The sequence below is a fragment of the Notothenia coriiceps genome, unplaced genomic scaffold, assembly GCF_000735185.1.
Source record: "Notothenia coriiceps isolate Sejong01 unplaced genomic scaffold, NC01 NC01_scaffold00012998, whole genome shotgun sequence".
NCBI classification, from domain to species: Eukaryota; Metazoa; Chordata; class Actinopteri; order Perciformes; family Nototheniidae; genus Notothenia; species Notothenia coriiceps.
In genome coordinates this window covers 1-26551 of record NW_011345699.1, presented here as the reverse complement: position 1 = coordinate 26551, position 26551 = coordinate 1, and the positions used below count along the sequence as shown (strand labels likewise).

The 26551-nt window shown below is 41.3% G+C and overlaps 2 protein-coding genes across 3 annotated transcripts; one reads left to right on the top strand and one right to left on the bottom strand.

Annotated features, from left to right (window-relative positions):
• Nucleotides 1–49: 49 nt before the first annotated feature.
• ccnjl (cyclin J-like) lies at nucleotides 50–18291 on the top strand. 2 transcript variants are annotated; one of them, XM_010773829.1, is made up of 6 exons: nucleotides 50–417; nucleotides 1571–1681; nucleotides 5595–5805; nucleotides 13222–13521; nucleotides 13922–14081; nucleotides 14959–18291. In XM_010773829.1, the coding sequence occupies exons 2-6, from the start codon at nucleotides 1604–1606 to the stop codon at nucleotides 15482–15484; spliced, it is 1275 nt and encodes a 424-aa protein (XP_010772131.1). In that variant the 5' UTR covers nucleotides 50–417; nucleotides 1571–1603; the 3' UTR covers nucleotides 15485–18291. The 2 variants fall into 2 exon arrangements, with proteins under 2 accessions (XP_010772131.1, XP_010772130.1); XM_010773828.1 differs by having other exon boundaries at nucleotides 51–417; nucleotides 1574–1681.
• A 4394-nt stretch (nucleotides 18292–22685) lies between these two features.
• Nucleotides 22686–24700, bottom strand: LOC104947744 (gastrotropin). Its single transcript, XM_010773827.1, has 4 exons — nucleotides 23628–24700; nucleotides 23372–23532; nucleotides 23158–23247; nucleotides 22686–23001 (listed from the first exon to the last, which is right to left on the bottom strand). The coding sequence occupies exons 1-4, from the start codon at nucleotides 23692–23694 to the stop codon at nucleotides 22942–22944; spliced, it is 378 nt and encodes a 125-aa protein (XP_010772129.1). The 5' UTR covers nucleotides 23695–24700; the 3' UTR covers nucleotides 22686–22941.
• Between the last annotated feature and the right edge of the window lie 1851 nt (nucleotides 24701–26551).

Sequence of the window (26551 nt, the reverse complement as noted above, 5' to 3'; positions counted from 1 at the left end):
TGTAAACGTACCTGGCAATAAACTCGATTCTGATGTGTGGGTGTTTGTAGTACTGACACTCAACTCTAAAGGACTACAACTCCCATGCAGGAGGAGGGCCCTTCACGTCGAACGCATGAGCCCACCGCAACAGCAGCAGCTGGTGCAGCCGAGGACGTTACTTTGTTACCACGGAGCTACCGGAGAGAAAACGGCGAAGCAAAACCTCACGGAAAAGTGTAAACAGTGGGGGGAAAACGGCGCTACCTGACGCCTGTTGCTGGAATTTATCGGTGGCAGCTATTTTATGAACTTGCCAGCGGATTCAACCGTTGTCTTGTCGCCGAAAAAGAGAGGTGTTTCTCAAAGTTGAGCCGAAGAGGAGTTCAGGATGTCGGACTGAGACAAAGGGGTCTGGGGGGCATTCCCGTCGTACTGGTAAGTGGCACATGGAATAACCTCCGAGATGTAAAGTTCATTAGGTTGCTGTCGTGTTCGGAGAAATTCTCTGTGTTTGAGCCGAGATGTTTATTTTCATCGCAGTGTGATGTGTTTTAAACAATGCGAGTGTTTATGAGCAGTTAACTTGTGTAGCCTCACTCGTGGTGCTCGTAGTGTCTGAATGTTAACCATAGTGTGAGATGTGGTATTTATTTCTCGCTGGAAGTGTACCACCGTGTGAAAAATGGCATTATGGAAAGGCTGCTTTGATTCCTTTGACCTACAGCGTGGTCGAGCGGGCATTTAACTGAGCCTTTTAAATTCCCGAGCAGAGAAAATGGCCTATGCGGGGAAAGAGACCACTGCTATCGGCTTAGCAAGGTGTTCACAAACCTCATGAAAACGACTGCATTTCTCAACAATTACTATTTATTTAATCGCCCTATTTTAGATGTCGACACAAACACAATCACCTAGTTGTTTGCATGCTATAGTCAGAGGTGGGAGAAGTACTGAGATCTTGTACTTTAGTAAAAGTGTCTGTACCAGACTGTAGGAATACTCTCTTACAAGTACAAGTCCTGCATTCAAAATGTTACTCGAGTAAAAGTACAAAAGTATTAGCGTCAACATATACTTAAAGTACCAAGCAGTCATTATGCAGATTGATCCATTTCAGAATAATTTATTATATATTTGTATTATAATTATTGATGAATTAAAGTGTTTATCAAAGCTGGTAAAGCTGCAGCTAGTTTTAATGACTTGTATGCTAGCTTGTGAATGTTACTCCAGGTGTAACTAAAGTCTTATTTAAGAGTTGATTACATTTTACATTATTAATCCGAATTTGCAAAGTAACTAAAGATATACATTCAATGTTGTGGAGTCAAAGTAAACGATTTACCTCTGAATTGTAGTGGAGTAGAAGAAGAAAGTTCAACAATTAAATTACTTGATTTAATGTAATTAGTGACTTAACCACTGCCTATAATGAAAACATTTGTAGAATAACTTTGATTAAACTCTTCTCTCCATTGTCTGATGGTTTTCTTAGTATATAGGCTATACAGTTAGAAAGCATATATATTTTTATTCTTGCCACTCTCAGTCCAGCACACAACTTAATTTTTTTACACGTTTGTCTCAGCAGGTTAAACTTGATTCTTGAAGTGTCCTCTGGATGGGAAAGATGGAGAGAGAGTTGCAATGGTGGAAAGGACAACTAGCTGCAGATATCCATCAATCGCTCCGCATCAAGGTGAGTCTATTATTATTGAGCAATACTTTTTTGACTTGTTTTGTTGACAGAAGGAGCCCCAAACGTGTGTTTATTGTGTTTAACAAAGCTAACCTTTTAGATCCAGTAATCCCATTTAGTCTGTCTAGCTTTTTTCATCTTCATAAACCTGAAGATAACAGTGTTTTGTACACCTCTGTTTTTGACCATTTTCGACTCTATCTCTAAACTTCCTTTTATGTCCAAAATTCTGATTGTCTGCAGGACATCAGAGCCTGGATGGCCTTGAACTTTTTAAAATTCAATGAAAAAAAGACAGAGGTTATAATATTTGGACCCAGTGGTGGCCCCAATGCCCCGCTTGTGCTGGATTCTCTTGTCCCATATGTGAAACCCATTATCACAAACCTGGGTGTACGGATTGATCATGATTTCAAACTAGACAAACAGATCAATTCTGTGCTAAAATCCAGCTTTTTTCAGCTAAGAATTTTAGCAAAGGTCAAGTATTTCCTTTCTTTGAATGACTTTGAGAAAGTAATACATTGTTTTATATCCTCCAGGTTAGACTTGCTCCAACTCTGCCTGTTTTTAAATCTCGTTTAAAATTCCACTTATTTCCCCTTGCCTTTACAGACCAGGTGACACTTGTGCTTTTACATTTGGGCTTTTATCTTACTAGTGTTTTGTGTTGTTTTTAGGTCATGTAGGAGAGTTTCTCAGTCTGTGGCTTCTGATCTGGTTTCATTGTCTCGTGTTTTACGTTCGTTTCATGTCCTGTCTGTTCTTTATGTATTTCTGCTATGTTTTTATACAGTTGTTGATGTACAGCACTCTGTTGTTTTTAAATGTGCTATAGAAATAAAGTGGATTGGATTTATATCTCCATTTAAACAACAGACGAATAACTAAAGCTAAACGTTTAGCAACTGAATCGGCATCAGTATTCAAATCTAATTATTTGTTCCAAGTACATTTCTTTTTTCAAAGGGTAAACATGAACTGCTTCACTCAAATGTGAATATCTTTCTGTTTCTCTCTATCCTAACAAATTCAATATTCTGAAATGAGGTTTTTGACTGTTGGTGCTGACATTTCTTTCAATTTTTTTTTGATTAATTAAGAATTGTATCTGTCGATTTATCAGTAATGAAAATTACTACAAGCCTTTTTTAACTAATTGATGAAAACAACATCAAGAGAGTACTTGTATGTTCACAATTTTCAGAGAGCTTAGTTAATAAATGATCGATTGAAAGAATACACCTAGTTTCTAGCTCCGTGTGTAGATTATCAGTCTAATTAACTTTTCTTCGAGGATGAAAATAATAGTTTTGTAGCCCAACATGTATGAGCCAGCAGGCCTGTTCCACAGCAGCATCCTTGACTTATAAACCGCACAATATATTGAAAGGTGTGAAGGAAATATAATTACGTGGTCATGTTTTCTATTTAAACCTGATCTAAATTAGATTACACGGAGGAGTTAAGGCTCATTAATTGAAAATGTCTTAATTAACCTCAAGCGTGATCATATTTCTCCCATGTGTCACATTTAATGGAGACATCTGTCACTCGACTGGCATCTCTGAGCCGGCACGCTGCTGCCAGTTTCAAGCTGAGGGAGATTACTGCAGATCAGGTTTAGATATCGGGTGCCTGAAAGTACTAGAGATTGCATTTATGCGTAGGGCTGTATCAGATTGTGGATAGGATGTTTGTGAGCCATATATATGATTCATTCTTATACACACAGTTTACTCATGCTGGGCACTCCTGACTCAGTGAGACATCAATTAGACTGAAAATCTGCACACAGAGCTGGAAACTAAACAACACACCCACTCTTTTCTCATTCTGTAATGAGAGAGAGAGTGTCAGTCTAATGTTAGGTTTGATTGCCCCATATCAGCATTTTAGTGAAATCCCAAGCGACAGGCTCAGCACAGTATATACTGTGTAATGCAATACCCTCGCAAATACTGCAACGTCTTGCATGGGGAATTGAGAAATACTTGAGACTTAAACTATTAGAGTTGATTGCTTTGCGAAATCACCTGTAGAAGACAACATGTCTAATTGTGTCTGTGTTTTGACGAACAGTAGGTATGTTTATTTCTGCTTCTTAAGGGCAGATTTGCTGCACTTCTCTCATATACATGACTACAAATTGAATGTGTTTGAATGTTGATCTATTGTTGGAACACAACAGTTAGCCTGGTTTTGTATAGGTCTCACTATCAATATATTTTTCTGTCTTAATGAATTCAAGTCAACCTGGGCTCTTAATGTTTTTCATTTGGGTTTATTTGATTATAAAAAAAGTTTGCAGGGTTCTGGTTTTCTTACTAAATTGCCTATTTTCCAGCTACAGCCCTAATATTGTCCTGTTTTTAAGATATCCACATTGACAAGATTGCTTGCATGCTTTATAGTATTCAGTAAGTTGTAAGACTGGATGTGTTCAGACGTTGGTTAGCTGAAAGCTCAGTAAAATGTGCACTGGTAATAAATGGTAGAGAGCTGTGTGTAAAACGGCCTTCAGAGTGTTCAGGTTTCCTGCATGGCGCCTGCTCCCCCACAGCCTCCCCCAGCCTTAATGACGCTTGCTGCTGTGCTAATGCCCTGATGTGGGAGATAGCTGTGGTGTATAGCATGTGGCAAATTATCAGACATGCAAATCAGACGGAGGCAGCTGTGGAATCCTTAATTATGGTGCGGGTCCCCCACAAAGGCACCTTCTCCACCCCACACAGACCCCCCCGGAGCCCCTCCAGACTCCAGCAGCCCCCCCCCCATTCTCCTGCTGCCCTTGTACCCCCAGACAGACAGATGGACCAGAGGCTGAAGCAGTGGGAGGAGAGCAGAGTTTGGGAAGGACTGGGTGTTTGTGGCACATGCCGGGGTGGAGTGGATTTGGGTGGGGGAACTGTTTATTTATAGATTTCAATTGAATTGTCAGTCTGAGGATCATTGTTGTTTCGGTTACGTTCAAACTAAGTTTACTTTGCACAAACCTGACAGTGTTGGTAAATTGCATTATTTTAAGTATTGACTGTAACGTGTTTTTCTTTTGAAATATGAAGATTTAAAGCCGCGTTGTGGGCTTTTATGACAGCCTTCAGTCAGGGATGTTCCTAAACAACAGTCCTGATATCGTGTGGATGTTTTCTGCATTTCTCCTCGTGGAAAGACCCCTCACTGTTTGAACCTAAGCAGATTATTCTGGCAATCCTCAATCTCTTATTAAATCAAATCCCTTGTTTTTACACAGTCACAGAACATTAAAAAAAAAAAAAAATGTTTTCATGTAAGCAGCTTAAATCAAAGAAAGTATATGCTCGGAGTTTGTACATCCACTACTTAATGTTTATTCTTTTTAACTGTCAGGCAGATTTTGAAACTGGAGCCTTTTTGCTCTGCGGCTTTCTGTTGCTGATAGTGAAGATACCCGAGGCTGATTCAATGATAATGCCCCCGAGTGTCTTCCTTCCACTTTGAAACACATGCAACTAATTGAACATGAATAGGAGATATGCTAGGGGTGAAACCTAATCCTATCTACTCTTCAACCTCTACTGGAGAAACCATGCCCCCCCCCCCCTCACACACAAACACCAGACACACACGCACACACTCCCTCAGACCCTGAACTGACCCAAATTAGCTCCTCTTCTCTTCAGCAATGGTGAATTAAATAGAATTTAAATGAGGCCGAAGCATAATCAATAATATCTGACGGTTAATGGAATTTTATTCTTCGAGTATTTTACACACAGCAGTTAAACCCAGTCAGCAGGGAACATGCATGGCTCACTATTATGCATATCCTTTACAACCCCCATGACTCTCCACCGCTTCCTCCTGCCCACCCTGCTCCTCTCACCCCCCATAGTTTGCATCCCCCTTCATCTCTCTTCTTTTTCTTCTACAGGAGCTGAAGCTACCGGTCTACAGAGCCCACTCTCCACAGATTGGTATGCGGCGGTACTTTGCAGACCTGTTGGCCATCCTGAGTAACCGCTACCAGCTATGTCCCACAGCGCGGCACCTAGCCGTCTACCTGCTGGACCTGTTCATGGACCACTACGATGTGGCCGTCAAGCAGCTCTATGTCATCGCCCTCTCCTGTCTGCTCCTTGCAAGTAGGTCCATTTTTAAACTCCTACCTTGTTTTTAAAATCCATTTTGAATGGTTTGTTGGTTGCTATTAAATACATGCTAAATCAAAACTCAGACATGTGTTTGAGTTGACACTGGAAACGTTATGGATCTAATCTAAACCTAAGTCTACTTCAGAAGTCACTTAACTAAGATCATGCTTTGTGGGTGTGATCTTGAGCATTCTATTTGGACTGTTCCTGTAAATGCTGAAGAGCCCCATTTTAAGTTTGCTGCGCTAAGAGAGATACTGTGACTGTGGTTTATGCACAGATGGTACAAGGTGAAACACTTCCTGCAACAAGGCTAATTTGAGATACGCTCAAGAGACCGCTGCAGCTTTTTTTCCTTCCAGCTACACTTTTCAAACTGATCTGATAGCCTGCGTCGCCAGTTTACTGTAGCTGTTGGTTAAAAACAAACATTGCTGTGGGATGAATGTTTGAGGACAAACTGGTGGATGATGCTTGTGTCTGCAGAACTTCTTGTATGTTTTTGATTCTGGCTGCAATAACATGCCTGCGGCGGCTGCTGTTACTTCAGCTGCCAGCTAGTCGGTTTGATATGAACTAGTATCACACCTGCCAAGGTCAAATGTCCTCTAATCAAAGGTGTGATTTAGTTTTTCCTTTCGTCATTGTAAAATGTGATTTGTTGCAGAGAACCACCTATACGCAATCCTCATACAAATGCATTTTGTCCTTAGGCTGATTCTCTAATGAAACTTTAATTTGTATTCAGCCTTTTTGTTCATACCTTAAGGATAAGTATGAATTGGTGGCAGCAATGGACAGGTATAGGCGAAGCCTGATGTAGCTAATTCCTCTGTGTCATACAGCCCTATGGTTGTACAAGAGCTACGATGACTGTGTAGCTCAATATTACTGGATAAACGCGGTCTCTGTAGTTTATTTTGACTCATCACACATACACTCTGGCTTCCCCAAAAACCTGAACGCCTCATTTGAATTCATCTGGGACTTGATGTCATATGTCATAGAGAAATGAACAGTTTCTTCCTGTTTGAGTTATGTTTGTTTAAAACTACGGTAAGCTGTTTCAAAAGATGATGGAACCTTAAAGAAAAGGCTAGCAGTCTTCAGTTTTAACTAAATGTATTGAGCTGGAGGATAGGGAAGTATTTTTTAAGAAACCCGCATTATCATTCAAATGTCATACTTGTTGATGTCATTCGTCTGTGCCGATTTTAAAACAATCGTTCCTTAGACTGTTAACCGGTTGATGTGAGACCTTTGCATGTCTCTTTCATTCTCAAGCGGCCCGTGTTTCTGCAGAAGTGAACTAGAAGCCAACATGCCTCTCTGCTGTGAAATGTAAAACTGTGTCTTTGTGTGTGTTTCGTGTAAAGCAGGTATGGTAATCATTCTCCCCCGCTGATGCGTGGTTCAGGTTGTGTGGTAGTTATTAGTGTCTCTGCGTCTGTCTTGTGATTAACAGACTGTGAGGTTTTCTGTACATTAGTGCAGCCCTTGGCATCATGGGTAATTAGACTAATGATGCCGTCAAAGTGGGAGTCTGGAAAAGGGCCCGCTCACTTGGGGGCGCTCAGTGTATGCGCTTTTGTGTGTGTGAAGTCGCACACTGGCCATCTTTGCAATCAGAGCAGTTTCTTTGGTGCAATACATTTGAATACGACACTTGAAAGAGGTTTTATTTAAAAGCAATCTCAAGAGAATCCAAAAATAGCTTTGAGAGATGTCTGTTGAAGTTAAATAAATATTATCAAGCCAACCTGGACAGAGGTGCTTCTCCTATCCTTCAATAGATGAATCTGGTTTTATACTGAGTCCTTTGATTGTGGCTCTCGGTTAGTGAGACTCTCTTCTCTCTGCTCTCCTGCCTCTGACTCCTGCTCGACTCTGGGGAGTCTCAGCCGTGATTGATGAAGGCTTGAAAGGGCGTTTGAATCAAAGTTGTCTTGGTTTTCTTTTCTGTCCTGAGGTGCTTTGGAATCTGGCCTAGTTATTGAACAGCGTCCCCAGGTCCCACTGCCTGCCGTTGACAGCCACTTACATTGTCTTTCTTTGAAATGTTCTAATGTTCTCTGTTAATTAATCTCTACTTCTTTTGTCCTTCTCAGCAGTCAATGCTTAATCCTGTTACTCTTTTGTGTCTATATGTTTTGAGGGTGCTTGAGTGTGCATGTGTTTGTTCATGGATGAGCTCTCCTTCATTAGCAGGAGTGAGATTATGGTCAGTTTTATTAACTGCTGGGATCCTAGTTAGAGACCTTACTTAATTCCAGAAAATCCAGTTACTCCACGCAACCAGAATACTGGGGCATATTAATGTGGATTTCAGGGAAGACCATTTGAGTATACTCTGCATATTTCTATTTAAAAAAATCGGCTCGCATACCCAAACCTAAGTTTCTATTGTGTTACATTCCATGAAGTCCTGCCGTGCGCACATCAGTCTTCCTGACAGATCTCGGTCCCTGAAGTCAGAGCTCTGCATACTGCAGCTATTTGTTATGGTAAATGACATCACAGATGGGCCTCTGTTGCCAGCTAGTATACATTGTCCCAAGGTTTAACTCTGTCTATTTATATATTTTGTTTGTTGTTTGGCTCTTTGTTATGATCATTGGATGCTTGGTGTATATCTCCCGCAAGGTTATATTGAAACTGGATTTAATCTACTTTGTTCAACGGACTTGATTTAGTAAAGGGTCTCTAAAGGACACGAAAAAAGAGCATCCTGCATGTGGAACGCACAAGAAGCTCAATGATATGGACTACACAGTGCACTCAGACAGGCCTCAGAGCCCAGAGGCGGGGAGGAACTGTGTGCTGAGGGGCACCTGCCATATGCTCTCCGAGTCAGGCCTCAAACAAAAGCCCGTCAATGCAAGCAGGACAGCCAGCCAGCCAGCCAGACCATTCGCTGAGAGGGGGAGGGGTGCTGAGGCGTGGAGGTTGTTGTTTGTATGGAGGAGATTTGCTGTAAGCTAACGTTGCTAAATGAGTAGATGTCGCTGTGGCAACCTTGTGATGAACCTATCATGTTGTTGTTTATCTACTTGAGATTCATATTGACGTGTTATTCACTAGAGATTGTCCCACAAAAGGTTACTGCTTTACTCCCACAGTCAACCGAGCGGGCTCTGGTGTCCTTTTACCTTTGGCTGCTGGCTCTGTTTCCTCTTGGTTCTCTCACCTTGTCAGGGACAGGCAGAGCGAACCAGTCCTGGGACAGGGCGGCCAGTAAAAGCAGCCCCACATCCCTGGGGGGTTGGGAAACGAATGGAGCTGTACTTCAAAGGCAGGTCGGCTGCTGATGTTAAACAGGGTAGAAAGGGAGAGAGAGGTGGTGGCCTGCAAAATGGGACATGTTAGAACTGAACCACCCAGCAGGGGGCCCTGAATTGTAGATGAATGGGGAACCCACCTCCCCTTTACCCCCTCTCAGAGGTTTGACAATAATTCTGATTGAACTCTTGTCATGTGGGGATCTCATAATTAAAGGAATTATGTAAAAATGTACAGATGGGCTTAAAAAAGTTAATATTATTCATTGTAATCACACACCACTCCACCATTGTGTTCATCTGAGTGATTCTGTGTGATTATAATCCACAATCACAAGTCATATTTCGTAGTTGTGTCATGCCTGAGGCTCTCTTTGCCCATACCCCCAGTCGATAGATACCCCCAAAACACACCACACATACTCACACACACATCATTGCTGTGGGCTGGGTTAAGATTCTCCTAAGTCACCCAGGCATGAGCATCAGGGGTCAAGGGTCGGCCCGGGCCTACATTGTGAGAGGTCCCGGGGCCAGGGGTGGCCACATGGAATTCTGTGACGGAGCTGTGACCAATTTCATTGACCCAATGAAAAATGAACCAGCAATTAAAAGGAGTTTCAGCCGAAGAGGAAATTCCTTGAATTCACTTTCAAGTCGAGGAGAAAAGATGAAATTGGAGAGGAACATTTCAATAAATTATAACAAGAGGAAGCATGGAGAAAATGTTGAAACATAAATTCACATGTTTTTTTAATTTATTTTTAAAATATAGGATTAATGTGTAGCTCAGCTGCAATGTCCCCACTATGTGTCTTCTATGATGTAACTTATTCCCATTTCTTCCGGTTTCGCTGTGTCAGTTTTTCAATTAAGAAATGTTCAACATTTACTAGCCTCCAGCTCTGTGTTGCAGGGAAATGATAAAAACTGTAAAAGCCTAACATTTATTGTAGTGACCCTATTTTTCTTTTAGAGGAGTTTAACTTTTTGAAAGGGTGACCAAAATGGACGAACGAAGCGCAACAGAAACAGAGTTCTTTGTCTCAGTGTGAGAATACAGCTCTCAGGTTTCCTAGCAGCCCCCATTACTCAAAACCCCTCTGCCCCTCCTCCTCCTCAAACAGCGCACCTGGGAGGGACCCTTACCTCTCCCTAACCCCTGACTCCTAACTTCTCCCTGTTCCCTTGACCTTTCTCTTCACCTACATCACCTGCGGGTGCCCTGAGCGATGGTAGGTGTCCTCTAGTCACAGAGTATTCAAAGGTAGATTGTGTTGATGAAAAGGAAGGCAGTTTTTTCTCCGTTAGCAGTGTCTCTTTCCTGCTCGCGTACTTAAGATATGATCATTTAGCCCCCTGCATTCCAGGTAGGCTGTACTCAGAGCAGAGGAATGCACCGTGTCTCTCGGGCCACATCCACACTGACTACCAGAACAAAGGGCTGCATTTGGGTTGTTGCTACATAATACCAACGAGAAGATGACATGCAAATCAGGACGTCCAGTTTAAGGACTAAACCGTAAGCACTGAATCAGGGTTTGTTAATGTTTGATGTGCCGTAATCCTACAAACAAAATAAACAGTTTGATGCTCTTTTTTCTCAGGACTTTTATCTAACTTTCTGTTGTGCTGCAGATAAAGGCGAAGCAGAATCAACTTTGGTGCCCTGTGTTGTTTTGCTGGAGCCCACCCATGCTGTGCCAACTCATTGAAATGAATCAGACCACAGTCTTGTCACACAGGCTGTGATAAACACATGGGTCCGTTTTCTTTTTAACAGTAGTTCAAACCGCTTTGTGGCTCTCATCATACTGTACTCCTGTAGGTCCCTCTGAAGTGGCTTTGTGTTCTTTTTTCAAAGCTTTCGGGCATCGCGTGTCACTCATGTGCCGGGTCACCCTCTGTAGTAAACCAGAGGAGTAATCACAGAACACAATGAGGAGATTGACTTGCACAGTGTCTCTCTTAAGATCAAAGCGGCTGGGGTTGTGTGGAGATCGGGGAGCATTGATGGTGTTTTATGGCAGCGTCTGTGTGGACATAGCAGTCTAGCAGCAGACAGGTCCAGAGGATATGAGGGTGAGAGAATGGGGCGAGTGTGGACTGGGCTGTGGAGGGAGCCCTGATGGCCGTAATCAGCGCTGTTTCATTCTGCTTCCTGTTCTGGTGGGGAGATCTCATTATTGCCTCTCTGCTAATTACCCCTTTGGCCGGTTAGGCTGCCCCCCCTTCAGGCTCTCTCAACCTTTCCCTGTCTCCCTCTCTCCCCTGCTTAATGGTGGGTCGCAACATCAGTGGTAAAACTCGCACTGTATAGGAAGACGACCCACTCACTCAGACATGAAGAAGTAAATGAGGTCCTTGGAAGACGCTGCACACAGTTGTTGATTGAAGGACGCACTTCTAACTGCAGCTCGGAAAGCCAATACAGCCCTTATTTTTAATGTTTCGTTGCCATGGATCCAGATTAGAGGCTAATATTTACCCTAACAGAAGGGTTGTTGTACTGGATGCATATTTTGACAAAGCTGATGCATAACTTCAGAGTCCTACCGAGTGGATATCATTCCTAGAAATCCTGAAACAACAGCTAGGAAGCAACGATAAAGTAAGATAACAACTCAAGAATACCCAACAACAACAAAAAGCAGATATTTAATGTCTCTAAAGGAATGAATTCAACACAATCATGTCTCTTCTTTTTGAAGTATTTTATTATTAAACTTATAAAATAATCGAAGTGCCCGCCTTAGTGTTCATACTCCATACCCGCCTTAATTACCAGAATAAAACAAAAGAAACCACAAATAAAAAAAATAACGACATATCCTGCACCGTCTTAAAAAAAATAAAGGTTGTTAAACGCTGTAAATGTTTTTGATTTCCTCACTAGAGTTGGTCCATAAATAAACCCATTTTAAATGTTCTACTATGACACTTTGCTTTAGTCTAAGCTGATTGTGTGTTTTGCATACAAAGTGTCTCTTATTTGAAACCACATTTGAATACCTTTGGCTAATGATTGTTGTTTAGCTCTCTACATGATTTCAACCGTTTTCATAAACCAAATTTATACATTTAGCAAAATTACGGCCTCAAATAACCATCACTGGCTGCAATGAGTCTCCACGTCGTCCTTCTCAAAGCGAGTGTAGCTAAAGCACATGCTTGAGAGGGAAGCCTGTATCAGAGTAACCTGATACCCCCTCGCCCTCATTCTTAAGTTTGAGCAGAGGAGGCCTGTGGGACTCTTGGATTAAAGGCAGAGTCACCCCTCTCCATTGGTCACATGGACCCCCTAGGCCTCAGGGCTGTTGCCATGGAGAAGAGGATATCTTGGGGTGGGGTTCACTGTAATGCTACGCTGCAAAGTCTTTGAGGGCATGGAGAGGGACAGAAATGGGGGATCTGGCTGAATGTTTGTTTTTCATAGAAAGCGTTAGGCTTGTTTAATCCACAGTTGGTGCTCCACACTCTGCAAGCCGGGAGCGATGTTTCCTGAGAGCGTTATAGCTTAGCGCTACAGCCAGATGTTCAGCAATAGCCAGCTTAATTGCTAATGCTAAGCAGGCTCTTGTTATGTTTTGTTGCACAGCATCCTGTAGCTACATGATGATTATATTTATAATGTAATACTGAAAGGAACAAAGAACTATCATCACCTCATGTCAAAACATGACTTTTTTTAATGAAGATATAATGACCGGGAGTCCGGGCAGTTGTCCCTTTTGCCTTTTCACATCCTTGTTAGTGTGACTACTTTGGCTATGATTTACAAAAAGAGGATCTTACCAATTACATATTAATATAAAACATATAATATTTTATATCTTAATTTTCAGTTCATCTATATGGATTTTTCTTTTTGAATTAAAACAACATTTTAAAGTCCTAATAGAGAAAAAGCTGTCCTTGCGTTTGAGGAGCTGAATGTGTTCTATTATTAGTTTATGATTAGTTGAAAATTATGAATTGATTATAAATTGTTGCAGACTACTCCTCTGTTCTGTTGCAGTCCATCTTTCATGTGTAGTCTATCTTCGTGTCACTTTGAAACCAATGCTTATACACAAATTGCACTAAACGGTGTCCAGTGACCTGACTGCATCTCTTTCTTTCTCTGCAGGTAAATTTGAGGAGAAGGAAGACCGGGTTCCCAAACTGGAGCAGCTGAACTCTCTGGGCTTTATGTGCAGCCTGAACCTGGTGCTCAACAAGAAGGATCTCATCAAAATGGAGCTTCTGCTGCTCGAGACCTTTGGCTGGAACCTGTGCATGCCCACACCCGCCCACTTTATTGACTACTACCTCCACGCCTCGGTCCAGGAGGGCGACCTGTACAACGGCTGGCCGCTCTCCTCCCTCTCCAAGACCAAGGCGTTCATGGACAAATACACTCATTACTTTCTGGAGGTCTCACTGCAAGGTGGGTGTAAAAGGACAAAGGATCAAGCCTTGTTTCTTTCAGAGGTGTTTGATTAATTACCGTAATTTTCGGACTATAAGCCGCGCCTTTTTCCCCATTTTTCGACGCTGCGGTTTATATAACGGTGCGGCTAATCTATGGATTTTTACAGCCAACGGCCAACACCTTTAACTCTATGGGCTCTATGGCCGGTCCGCGGACCCCCACCTTTAAGCGGCGGGTTCCAGCAGGAAAAGCTGGAGGCCGGAAAAGAGTGAGACAGGTAGCGCGTAAAAGTGGAACCGAGAGTGGTATGCCGCTGCTGCGGCTTATATTCAGGTGCGCCTTATAGTCCGAAAATTACGGTAGCTTGTAGAAATATTTTCTGATCCTTATTTTCTATTGTCTTTTTTTTTTTTAGACCACGCCTTTCTAAGTTTCCGACCATCCCAGGTTGCTGCTGCATGTGTGGCAGCATCTCGTATTTGCCTTCAGATTTCTCCAAGCTGGACGACTGCTCTGCATCTACTAACAGGCTACACTTGGGAACACCTCACCCAGTGCATCGAGCTCATGCTGCTGTAAGACACACACACACACACACACACACACACACACACACACACACACACACACACATACATACATACATACATACATACATACATACATACACACATACACACATACACACACACCCAAAAGGTCTCATAGAAAGCGAGTCTGGCAGTCTTTTGAAGTGTAGTGGGGGGCAACTCAAGGTAGATGACATCAGGGCCCCTATCCTTGTTCATTTTTAGTTGCCATGGTTTTGGATTACAGGATGCCTGTGTTTTTTAAACAGGTTTTTTTCATCAGGTTAAGCCTGTCCACCTTTCTGATAGCCTTAGTGTCATTTAACAACTGTCATTAAATCGCACACTTTCTTGGTTGGCAGCTGTGTGCATTTATTTGTGTGCATCTGGGTTAGTGTAATTGTTGGCACATGTTCACACTAAATTGTGGACGATTAAAAATGGTTGGTAGAGACCAATCTCTACCCCATAAATGGATTTGTAGCCATTTATTCTGGAAAATGTTCTAACCACGTTGCTCTCTACACCAGCAATGCAAGCAAGGATGGTTTAAGTTATAATTAGATTGATTCATCCAAATTCCTGTTTGTCAAGTCCCTTGAACCACAGAAATAAGTGTGTGAGAGTGTTGATGAAGCGTTAACTATTAGCCAGCGTTTCGCTAGCTTTACCTTAGCTAACTTAAGCTGTGAAAAGAATGTGGCTTTACTTAGTAAGGTTACCTTCTTAAAGACATGGCATTATAAATAGGCAACAGGAAAGAAGAGAGCTGGTTGAGGTTTGCTCAACTATTATTGGAGCGCAGAGCAAAAAGAGTCAATTCTTCCATATTTGTTGACTCATTTCTCATCTCTTTTTTATGTCTTACCTTTCCTTCGCACAGTGCTCATGACAATGACGTGAAGGAGGCCAACAAGACCAAATCCACTCCTCCTCACCGGCCCTCCTCCCTGCAGTCTCAGCCTCAGACCTCTCACCTCTCCCCAATGTCTGCCATCCAGAGGCCAGCCTCCTCCACCTCCTCCTCCGCCTCCTCCACACCACAGCTGCTCTTTCAGCCGGACAGTTTCGCACACCTTACCCAGCATTCCCCGTCCCTGTCCCAGCTGCAGGCGCTGGCTGACTCCCAGGCTCTGGGGCCCATGGTAAACATGTCTCAGGACTTCCTTCAGAGCCACAGGATGGGCCTCCTCACTGGGGCTTCTTCCATGACTCCTGGGGGGGGGTTCCCCTCATACCCAAGCTTGACCTCAGGCCTTCAGCCAGGGGCCCGCGCTCTGCCGCTCCAGGGCCCCATTTCTGTGCAGATGGCCCTAGCTGGAGAGCCACGCCACTGTCTGAGTATGGCCTACAGCGGGGGCTACCTGGGGTCCCATCACACTTTCACAGCCGGCTGCTTTGACAGGTGACGCCAGGAGACGGAGAGGGAACACAAATCCATGCGGGACTGCACTGCTATGTTTCCGAGCCAGTTCCCCACCCCAAAATATCCTTTTGCAGACCTCCTCTCTCTCTCCGTCAGCTCCGCTACACCTTCAGCTTGTCCAACCCCCTCGTCCCAAACACAGAGACGCCTCAAACGCAAGCAGAGGTCCAAATGCAAGACAGACCCTGTGGAAATCATCACACTGACGTGACAAATGCTCCACCATCGTGAAATACAGAGGCATTGCAAAGATGCCGTTTCCATTCTCTGACCTGGTTTTAAAAATCAATGCTATTATGAGACTGTCATCACTGTGAATGAGATGAAAGCAGCAGTGTGATCCAACACCCACCTCGTTCAGTGCCTGTTCTCAGTCATGTGATAGCTGAGCCATTTTTAGAGGAACACAAAGCATCTGTGATAAGGATATCTTGCTGCTTGAAATTATTGTTTTTAATTTCTATTCCCAAAAATGTAACATGTTGGACAGGGAGAATTAGGCAGGTGTTTAATTTTTTTCTTGAGCCACCATTTGAGAGACAGACAAGAAGAAAAACAGTGTCCGGGAACATCGATCCGACTCCTGTAGTCTCTGTTAGAGATGAAGGGCCCCTCTGGGTATTCCTCACCGCATTAGCCCTCGGAGGAGTCGAAGAATTCATTGCTTTGAGCACAGCAGGTAAAGTCCGCAGCATCTGCAGTGTTTCCTCTTTACTCCTCTTGCTGTCCTTGGTGTCTCTCCCACCTCCAAAGTCCAGCCTTGTGGCAGAGTGGACACTCATCCAGGTGAAACTGTGTCTCTCTGGAACCTCCAGGCTTTGTCATACTAAAGTTTTAATGTTGGTGTCTCTGCACCGCTCAAAGAATATAACACAAAATGATGTGACTGGACCAGAAGGAGCCGTGGACGTTGTTCGTGTATTGTAAATAAGAATTGCTGCTGCCTTCTCGTGAACTGTTGGTTCTGTGTCTGTGTTAATGACTCCGATGTTTACATGAACCACTAATTATCAGGGACTTGAACAAGATTACTTGAATATGATGCCATTGAAACATGCCATAGCTTTTATTTATGATCATTATTTCTCTCGATTTCCATTTTTGTTTGATATAGTGTAGCTTTTCTTTTACCATCTTAGAAACACACCATTGATTAATTATAGCTTTCTTTGTACCTGTTCATAGAAACGGTTTATTCAGACTCAGGTTTCAAGGCCGAAACAAGCAGCCTTCCCATCATCCTGTGCTCTTATGCTTTAAAGTGGATCCTAGTGCAGTGTCTGTGGGGGCTGGAATAATCCCCTTCTTCATCACTGGACCATCCTCTGCTGTGTAGTCGGTAACTGAATGCATGAAGCAGTCTGTTTGCATCGCGGTGGAACAACCTCATGGTCACTGGTTTCACACATCTGTGGGCAGTCCACGGTAATTGCCTCCAAGACTTCTGAAGCTGCAATCCCCAATCTTCCACTTCCTGTTAACGTATAAACACATCCAGATTGCTAGTTTTGATCACATGGGTTTCCCACTGGTTGCCATGGTAATGCCTTAAACGACGGCGGGCCTCGCGCTTTGGGATGTTGTTAAACTAATTTGGGTATGTAACGAATGATTATTTTCTTGATAACATACAAAACATTTTGAAGAAATTGTAAAAAATAACAGCGTTAAGTTCCCACGGCGCTCATGTTTTTTTCGAATTAAATGGCCTGCTTTATTTGACCTGCTGTCAAATAAATGTTCAGCTCCTGATCACTTGGGATGAAGAAAAGCATCACATTTGAGAAGCTGGGGATGCAGAAGAGATTTTTTGCCTAAACAAAATGACAAAACCGATAGCTTTTCTCTCTTTCGAATGACAAATGAAGCCCGTGATCTCTTCAGCTCGACTGAAGACCATCAGATGTTGACTGAAAAATGTCGTGGTGGACAGAGGCCATCTTACCGTGTCGTGCCTTGTCTTGTCCTGAGCAGCTGCCGTGCTTGAGCTGTGAGTCTTAAATCCATACTCGGAGAAGCATTTCTCAGATAACACTAGATGAAACCTTCTGAAACTACAATAATCACAACTCATATGTACAGCTTTGTCTTCCCACCCCTAAGTAAACAACCTGTTCATTTGCTTTCCGGTGATATGAGCTAAGATACTATGCCTTTTTTGTTTTAACTTTTTATGTACAGTTTTGTTATATTTTTTACATTCCTTATTTCAGTGTATTTTAGTTAAAGCTTTTTGTGATCCTCCCGATGAATGCCGCTGGTGTGAACTAACATTTTGTTTTTAGAGTACAACTTGCTCTTTTCCTCATTATTCATGAGCAACTTCTCACTGAGGTGTCAAAGGTGCAATATGATGTTTTTCTGTTTAAACTGACCACAGCCATCACTGTCTCGTGTACACCACTGGTTCATCTTTTGTAACTTATTTTTGATAATTGTGTGATTTGAGCTGCTGCAGCTTCATCTCCTTCACAGGGCAGTGGGCTCTGAACACAATGAATATGTTGCATATTGCAGCCACTTCTGTTGAGTGATAGATATTACTGAATGCTTTTGTCTTTTAGTTAGAGATGCAGTTGTTCCTCCTGTGAAAGGTGCTGATGTCTCTCACACCAAACAACACTTGTCTAATGTGATAGTAATGAAAACACAAACACTACAAACTTCCAATTTATATTTTTGTATTTTGTACCAATATGTAGTTTTGGTGTATGTGACACCGAATGATAGAAGGATTTCTTTTGTCATGATGTGCCACGGAAAAATAAACACAAAAGTGAACCTAGTGTCTGAAGGGTGTGTTTCTTCACTGACGATAGACGGTTTCCCCTGTACTGCTCCTATTGGTTCAGGGTCAAGACGATGCAGCAGCTCCAGTGATAAACCCTGCAGGCTTTACACAACCCTCCAGCTGTGACCACATGCTGTCAATGCAACACATCTGTCTTCCAAACCACTACACCAGTACGGCCAGTGGTGAACTGTAACTAAGTACATTTACCCTGCTTTATACCTTATTAAAAATGTTAGGTCATTCCACTACTTCCGCTTTGCACTTCTTCTTTGCTACATTTTTCAGATAATATTGTTTGTTTTACTTTTCTACTTTTACTTTACAGCTGTGGTTATTTGTTACTTTGCATATTTAATCTGGCAAACAAACATAAATATATATTAAACTGGCTGTTTTATCAATGTTTAAAGTTGGTAAACTAACTTCAACTGTAATAGCTACTAAAACAAATGATAGCGTGACTCATGCTGCTCATGAGTATTTGTATTTTTTATAATCTTCAATATATTTAATCATGCTTTAGTTTACATTCTGAAAGGAGCGTTTCACATTCTCCATGAATATTGTATGCGAGTTATTGCAGCTAAATCATGCACATATTTTATCCACCATTGACATTTGCACAATTTCTATTTGAGGTCAAACCGAAAGCAAATAATCTCTCCCTGTTACCAAGAGCGGAATAGTATATTAACGAGCAAACAAAGTAATAATTCAGTATGAGAGAATGAAGTTCGGTCTCGGCTGCTTCTTAAGTCCTCCTCCACAGCTCAGTCAGAGCTTTCTGTGTTTTAACAACATTTTGATATATAAAAAATCCATTCAGTGTCTCTCTCTCACACACGACACATTATACCCCAGCACAATGCTTGTAGACTGACCGCCCTCCTCGTGTTGGACGCAGCACAGAGGACCGCGGACATTTGTAGGCCTCCGCTCTGTTCTCTCAAACACAGCAGGATCTTTAATTCATCATGCAACTGAGGCGTTTTCATTGTTTTTTCCCCACAAGTTTGGAACACAAATACTTAATCATATCAGCTCACAGATCTTTAATAATCATTAAGTGAAGTAGAAACATTTGAAGAAAATATAGCAATCCAAATGCTCCTCAAAATAAGCCTGAAACGTAATTAACTTGGCAAACAGAATAAACAGCAGTCAGTATTTGGTTCACACTTTACAGAATTTGTGTGTGTTTATGTTGAGATTAAGTGTTTTTCTGAAGAGGCTGCTCGTTTCTCTTTAGTGTGTCCTGCAGGAAGAAAAGGGGGAGGTGGGGACAGAGAGAGCAGCTCAATGTTTGGGGGTCTTATTACATTTGCTTAATACTTTTTTACATTTAATCAGCCTTATCAACACCTGGACTGAGTGTGTCAGTGCCATAAACTGGTGGCTAATCTCAATGATTAGTAAATCACCGTTTTTAGGTTCATGCCAATGCACATTTGTATTAATTCATTTGTGTTAACTGAAATCAACACACAACTATTACAGGTTAAAAAAGCCACATTTTAAAAATAATTTACTTACATTTACCATCTACACAAATTACATTTGTCTGTGATGCTTCATTAAACTCTAAAGGTAATAAAGAAAATATATACGAGTCCAAATAGACCAATAGATATAGGGGTAACCATACCTTACTCATTACTTTATTAATGAAAAATCAAATGTTTTCAGGTATTTCAAATGTGTGCAAGAAAAGTCGTTATTATGGAAATCATCATTCAATGAGTTCCAATAATAAAAACAAACATTTTACTAAAGAAAAAGCAATTCACTGAATTTAAGCTTTGCAAATTGTCAGTATGTATAATACAAATGTGATGTCATGCCCCTTAGTACATGTGATCAGAAAGAGCTATCTTCCCTTCTTTTGATGTGTGATGTCAAAATCATTAAAATCTCCATAACAGGAACTTGTGATGATACCATAAGTAGGATATATGTTTGCCTTATAACAGCTGCAAGTATGAGCACGTTTTATTTTTCATAGTGAGTTTCATAGCTTGTCAAATTGTTTGGACAAGGGGGTGAATGTGAACAAGACTATCTGTTTTAGAGGGAACAATTTGTTACTGCTTTCACACAACAAAAGGGAATCAATTGAGAACTATATACTCCCTCATTTATCCATTAAAAGAAGCAAACGGCTCACTGCTGAACACATTTGGATTTGGAACTGAAATTCTGGTAGAACCGAAAAAAGTTATTGTTTTTGAACACCATCAAAACAAATGACATCTTTACAAATGTGAATTTACCCATAAACCCCATGCAATGAAAGTGAGAGGAGATACTCCCTGTGGTGTTTCATTGAGGTATGAGGGCGCCTCGCGGTGGTGACAATGGGAAAGTGCAGCTCTTCCTTCACTAACAACAGCCCTTTGGAAAGCAATCCTCGTCTACATTTTAGTAATATATAGTTCATTAATTTGTTCATGATTTAATTTCAGTATCAGCAGCTTTATATTAATGGCAGCTGAAGGTGTCCTTGTTGAGGTGTTGTTGCTCCTTGTGAAATATTATCTCTAATGCAGTTCAGAGAAGACGTTTATTAATGGGATCAGTGTCGACAATTTAGATCCAGCGCTGTTTGTTGATTTAAAAGAAAGATTTTAAGAATGTAGGTATTTTGGCCTGGCTTTATGTTAGTGAAACTCAGAGGACCTCTGCACTTTGGCTATTTCAGGAAGAACTGGCCTTGACAAAAAGCTCAAGGTGATTTTCTTTCATTGTAGGAAAACATGGTTGTAGTGGTAGTACAATGTTTCTACATAATGAAAACCATGCAAACTAAGCAGCTCTATAGTCTGGTGATGGAGAAGGTGGATTGTTCTTGAATACCCTTTGGGCTCTTCTCAAGCATCCCCCTCCTCATCATGGGGGCTACATATAGCTTGCTATCAATGGTGATTTCAGAGCCCTTCTGTGCTTGACCGTGCAGATCCCAGGCCAGTTCCTAATGTTCCCTGTCCGCAGGCTCTGTAAAAGTTAACAAAACCTTGGCAGGAGGATTTTGCCTCGTCATGTGTTTTTACCAGGATGAAGATGTGCGATGATGACCATTTAAGGTTGTTTGTGATGCTGATTTCCAGGAACTTAAAACTGTTACTTTGCTCCACATTAACTCCATTGATGAAGACAAGGGGGTGTCTTCTAACTTTTAGTAGTAGGTTGTTCTCTGAGCACCATTCTCCAATATTGTCCAGACCACAGCTTTAATTGTAAAAGAAAGGGGAAGTAGAAACAATCAGCTAGTATTTTAAAAAACAAACATTTACATTTTCAATTGAAAGCAGAGCAAAAATATTGATATTAATGCAACATCAATCAACATTTTACTTTAGGTATTTTGTTCACATTGACTTGATTGTGGGTTTCTCAGCTGATCAGTCACATTTGATTATCAGGCTGAACTGCCATTTCACATACATGCATGCAGTATTCTTAATGAAATGATATAACATTTCTTCATTACAATCACTGACTCTAAAGAAAATTGGAGATGTGATGATTAAGAGGGTATGGAACTGGCTGTGTTTCATTTGAAATCAATACCTTACAATACACCACAATGTTTGCAATTCAGTGCAACAACTCAAAAAAGATGGAAACAAAGTTAAATGAACACCTGTGTCTCAATAAACTCTGTCTCAGTTGTTTCATCGTATTAGTATGCACAGGTGTTTGTGATATTGTGTCTCTGAAACCAAACACCTCCTCAGGCACCTTTCACACTAATCAAATATATCTATTAGAATATATCCGACCACCTGAGCACGACGCTCCTGAAACTGCAGCGGTTCATTTGTTTGGTGCAGTAATGCAGACACAGCACTGACATCCCCAGCAGATAATTTCTTCAATTAAAAAAAGATCCATTTAAAAGCAAAAGGATAAATGTGCATTTGAAACAAGGAAACCATACGGTGAATACATAAATAGGAATAATGATAGGAATGTTGAAGTTCTTTATAAAACCAGGAATACTGTTTTTTATTTATTTTTAAACTATTGTGTTTTAAAGTTCAAGCACTGTTTCAACCTGTTGGTACTTGAACCAGACTTTAGTAACTCTAATTAGTAAATTAGAACAAATGTCTGGAGGATGACACATGTATTACCAGCACACGTAGCTGGGTGTGTCTGCATCACATTTAAATATCGTTTGTTTCCATGGATTCAAACTTCAAATAACACTAATGCCAACGATAGGCGTATACATATATCCTGATTTATCTATCTTTAAATGGTATTCAGCTTGTGTTTTTATTTACATTATGTGCACAAGAAAACGTCCTGTATGTCAGAGTTCATTACCACAGCATCAATGGTGTAAAACAAGTGAAATAAAATAAAAAGATTGCCTGGAAGAGAAATGTTTGATTTGATTTCAGTTTTATTGGATCAAACATGGACCCTGGTAGAAATACAATATATATTTACCAATTTTTTCATAGATATATGAAACGAGAACAACCAAACAAAGTTCAGTGAAGTCAAAAGATGTCCCACTTGTTCCTCGCTGCAGATGGTTACTTTATTCTTTCTGCTTCAGTAATTCAAGCATTTTCATGATATGTTTTTTGTCGCCGAGGGAGCCTCTTTTCTATTGAAGCATGTTGAGTCCCGCAGCATTACATCCTCTTGCTAATTCTTTTGAAAGCCACGCCCTTCTCTCCTGAAGTTATGCAACTCTGGAGGACATGTGCAAAAGAAAGAGATGATTTGTGATGAAAATATAACAATTTCTATTCATCTTGTTATAAAACATCTGACAGAATTAGTCTCAATGAGTATTAAGGTGCAGGGTTTGATTGCTTGAACACAACTGAAGTGTTCACTTCCCTTACCATAACCAGCTTATCCTCGATGATCTCTGCTGTGAATTGGTACTGAGGAAACTGAGCTGAAATCTTTCCGCCCTCCAGAAGGACAGTAGCCTACAGGGCACAGGGGAAAATCTCCAATAAACTTCCTCACATGAAAGATCAAGACAAGTAGTGAATATGTGGCACATTTGCAGTTAAAGGATCATGTTCTCTAGTGCCTGAGTTAATAGCTCACCTTGAATTTGTCACCCTTCATTGTCACCAGCTCACATTCCTGACCGATGGTGAACTTATTGGACCAGGCCCAGTTGGGAATGCTTTGTGTCCAGGTGAAGTTGTGCCCATCCTGAAGCACCTCGGTTACCACGTTGTGGTCTGTCTTGGCACTGAGAAGACCTGTGAGAGCGCAGGGGAAATTCCAAATGCTGAAGATTACATACATGACCATAAATCAATTTATGAATGATGTATCATGAAAGACAATCTCATACCAAGGGCTTCTAGAAATTCCTCATAGTTTTCTTGATTCTCTGACTCATATTTCCCAGCGAATGCCATGATGGTGAAAGGATAGAGACAAAGTGAGGAAGGAGTTTATGAGACAAAAATGAGTGTCCTGTATTTGTGAAGTGTTGCAATACCCACTTCTTCTCTCATATACTTTACTGCGTCCGCCCCCTGTGTGTGTGTGAAGAGTTGAGGCAGTTTTCTCTTCCGGCTCCCAGTTATCCAGAACTTTGCAAGTTTGAGCATGTAGGCTATGTTGCAATAAAATGCTCTGTACAAAACTGATTATCAACATCCTTTAAATAGTGGTATGTTTTGTTGGTTTCTTTAATTAGGGATCAGCAATTTTGACAACTATAGGACTATATGAGAATGAGTCTTTATAAATTGAAGTGAGTTATCAGTCAGTATTACACAGATCTGCATGCAAATAGTGATTATTTTCATTCTCCGCTGATTATTCCTTTCATTGTTGGTCTCTACAATGTCAAATATAAAAGTAAAAAACGATTTCATAGAGCTGATAAAATGTATTTCAATGACTTGTTTTGAAATGCTACTTTCAGGAGAGCCACTGAATTGAACATGTGTAGCCTATGTGAAAATGCTGTGCCCTTATTTAACTGTTATTTTTCTAATTATAGCCCGCATTCAGAATACTTATTTTGTTTGACTTGAACAATGGCAGTCAGATTACCATCTTTTAACAGCTGTATAATCTTACATATAAAAACATGACAGACAGACAGACAGACTTAGCTTGTGTAGCACTTTGATCGACAGGACTGAAATGATTGTTATATTTCCGACAGCATATGAACGCACCTAAGTGTCTTCCTCTTTGTACTTCAACAGCCGCCAGCCGGGTGATAAACTCCCGAAAAGCACTACTTTAGTCTAGGTCGTTTACATTTGTGAAAAATGTCCTCCGATGCTTTGAAAGACACGCTGTTGAAACTGAACCCGAGCAATTTAAGATGGTTCTGCAGACGGCTGGCGTGGTGGTCATCGAGCAGCTGCCCGAATTGGAGCGATGCGACGTTAGACACCACAAACATCTCAGAGATCACCGACTTCATGGTTTCAACTTACACGGAGGATGGTGCTCTGTCAAAGGCTGCAAATATACTGAGGATGATGGACTGCAACGACGAGGCTGACACACTGGAACCAGAAGGTTGCAGAATATTTAAACCATAAATTCAAGATACACAATTATACTATGACTTTCGAGCAATCACTTTTTTTCTCTATGTTGCCTTCCTTTCCGGGTCCGTGTACGTTTTGTCAGTTTGATTTTTCGTTTAAACCAAAAGCCAAAAAACGAAAATACCAGCCTTTTTTTGTTTTTGATTTAAAACGAAAAACGGGAAACCAAAGCCGTTTTGGGTCCGTGTGTTAGTGTAAGTTTTGGTTATTGGATTTTCTTTTCACAAATGGATATTCAAAAACAAAAAACGACTGGATATTTAATTTTCGTTTTAAAATTGAAAAACCAAAATTGAAATACAAGGCGTTTTTCTTTATCATTGTCAACTAGGGATTTACAAAACTTAAAAAACGGGATAATTTTCATTTTATTTGCACAAGTTTAATAGTGATTCTTTTGTGGTTTGAATGTTGTAAATACCTATCTTTTTTTGAATTGCTCTCGCATGTTTGGTCTGATATGATTGCTTTCGTTGTTGACCTATCTATGGAGCTCATTTCCAATGGCCGGAAGTGATTAACAAATACAAATAAAGGTGGTGTAAACAAACAATAATAACACAAATAATAAACCTAGGCTAAATAAAATGTTAGCTCCTTACCTATTTCCACACTTTAGGTCTACTTTTTTCTCTAATGTCCTCTTTCCCTACTTCTATATCTGCAGCTCAATGCACATTATTTTAATCTAAAGTTCAGTCTTTCTTCTCTAACCCCCAAAAACTCTTCTTTGTCCTTTCCACCCTCCTTGAACCCCCAGTCCCCCAACATCTTCCTCCCTGCTACTGAGAGATTTTGTCTTTATTATTTTTATTTTTCACCCCTCTCTCCAACAAAGGTTCTTGCCCTCGTTACCTCTGCCCGTCCAACAACATATCCTCAGGAACCTAACACTCTTCCCTTTCTCACCCACTTCCTCAACACCTCGCTATCAACCGGCTGCTTTCCAATTACTTTTAAAAGAGGCATGGGTGAATCCTTTCATAAAGAAACCCACTCCTGACCCTTCCGATGTAACAAACCACATACCTGTCTCTCTTCTTCCTTTTATTTCTAAAACACTAACACATTAAAGAGTGTGCTGTCTTTAATTAACTCTCTTCTTACCTTCATCAGAGCAACTTTCCACCGCACCATCTAGGCCATTCAACTGATACTGCCCTCCTCGCGGTCACTGAGGAACTGCACAATACTAAAGCTGCCTCCATCTCCTTTTTCCTCATACTTGTGGACCTTTCCACTTCATTTGAAACAGTGAACCAACCGATCCTCCTTCATGCTCTCCAATAACTGGGAGTCTCAGGCTCTGCACTTTCCTTGCTCTCATCCTACCTCAAAGACAACAGCTGCAGGGTATCTTGAAGAGGGTTTGTGTCTGACCCTTGTCAACTCATCAATGAGGTCCCACAGGGGTCAGTCCTTGGTCTCTCCTTTTTCTCTGTCCTATAACAGCTACGCAGCTAATAAACAACGGACTTCTCCTTGGTCTGAAACCCAGGTTTGCACGCATCTCTGCGTGTCTGGTGATATCTCTCAGTGGATGTCTGCACACCACCTGAATCTCAATCTAAACAAAATAGAACTGCTATTCATCCCTGTTAAGGACTCTCCCATCTATGACCTTTCTATCAACATCGGCACCTCTGTTGTTTCCCAGAGAAAGCAACGCATATTATGGTCTAGGCTCTTTTCATCTCAC

Bases quoted from the DNA above. Each gene is read 5' to 3' on its own strand.
- LOC104947744 (XM_010773827.1), bottom strand. From the start codon at position 23,694: ATGGCATTCGCTGGGAAATATGAGTCAGAGAATCAAGAAAACTATGAG. The intron at 23,248-23,371 runs GTGAGCTATTAA...TGTGCCCTGTAG, and splicing joins TGAAGGGTGACAAATTCAAG to GCTACTGTCCTTCTGGAGGG. The intron at 23,002-23,157 runs GTAAGGGAAGTG...CATGTCCTCCAG, and splicing joins TCGAGGATAAGCTGGTTATG to AGTTGCATAACTTCAGGAGA.
- ccnjl (XM_010773829.1), top strand. From the start codon at position 1,604: ATGGGAAAGATGGAGAGAGAGTTGCAATGGTGGAAAGGACAACTAGCT. The intron at 13,522-13,921 runs GTGGGTGTAAAA...TTTTTTTTTTAG, and splicing joins TCTGGAGGTCTCACTGCAAG to ACCACGCCTTTCTAAGTTTC. The intron at 14,082-14,958 runs GTAAGACACACA...TCCTTCGCACAG, and splicing joins TGCATCGAGCTCATGCTGCT to TGCTCATGACAATGACGTGA.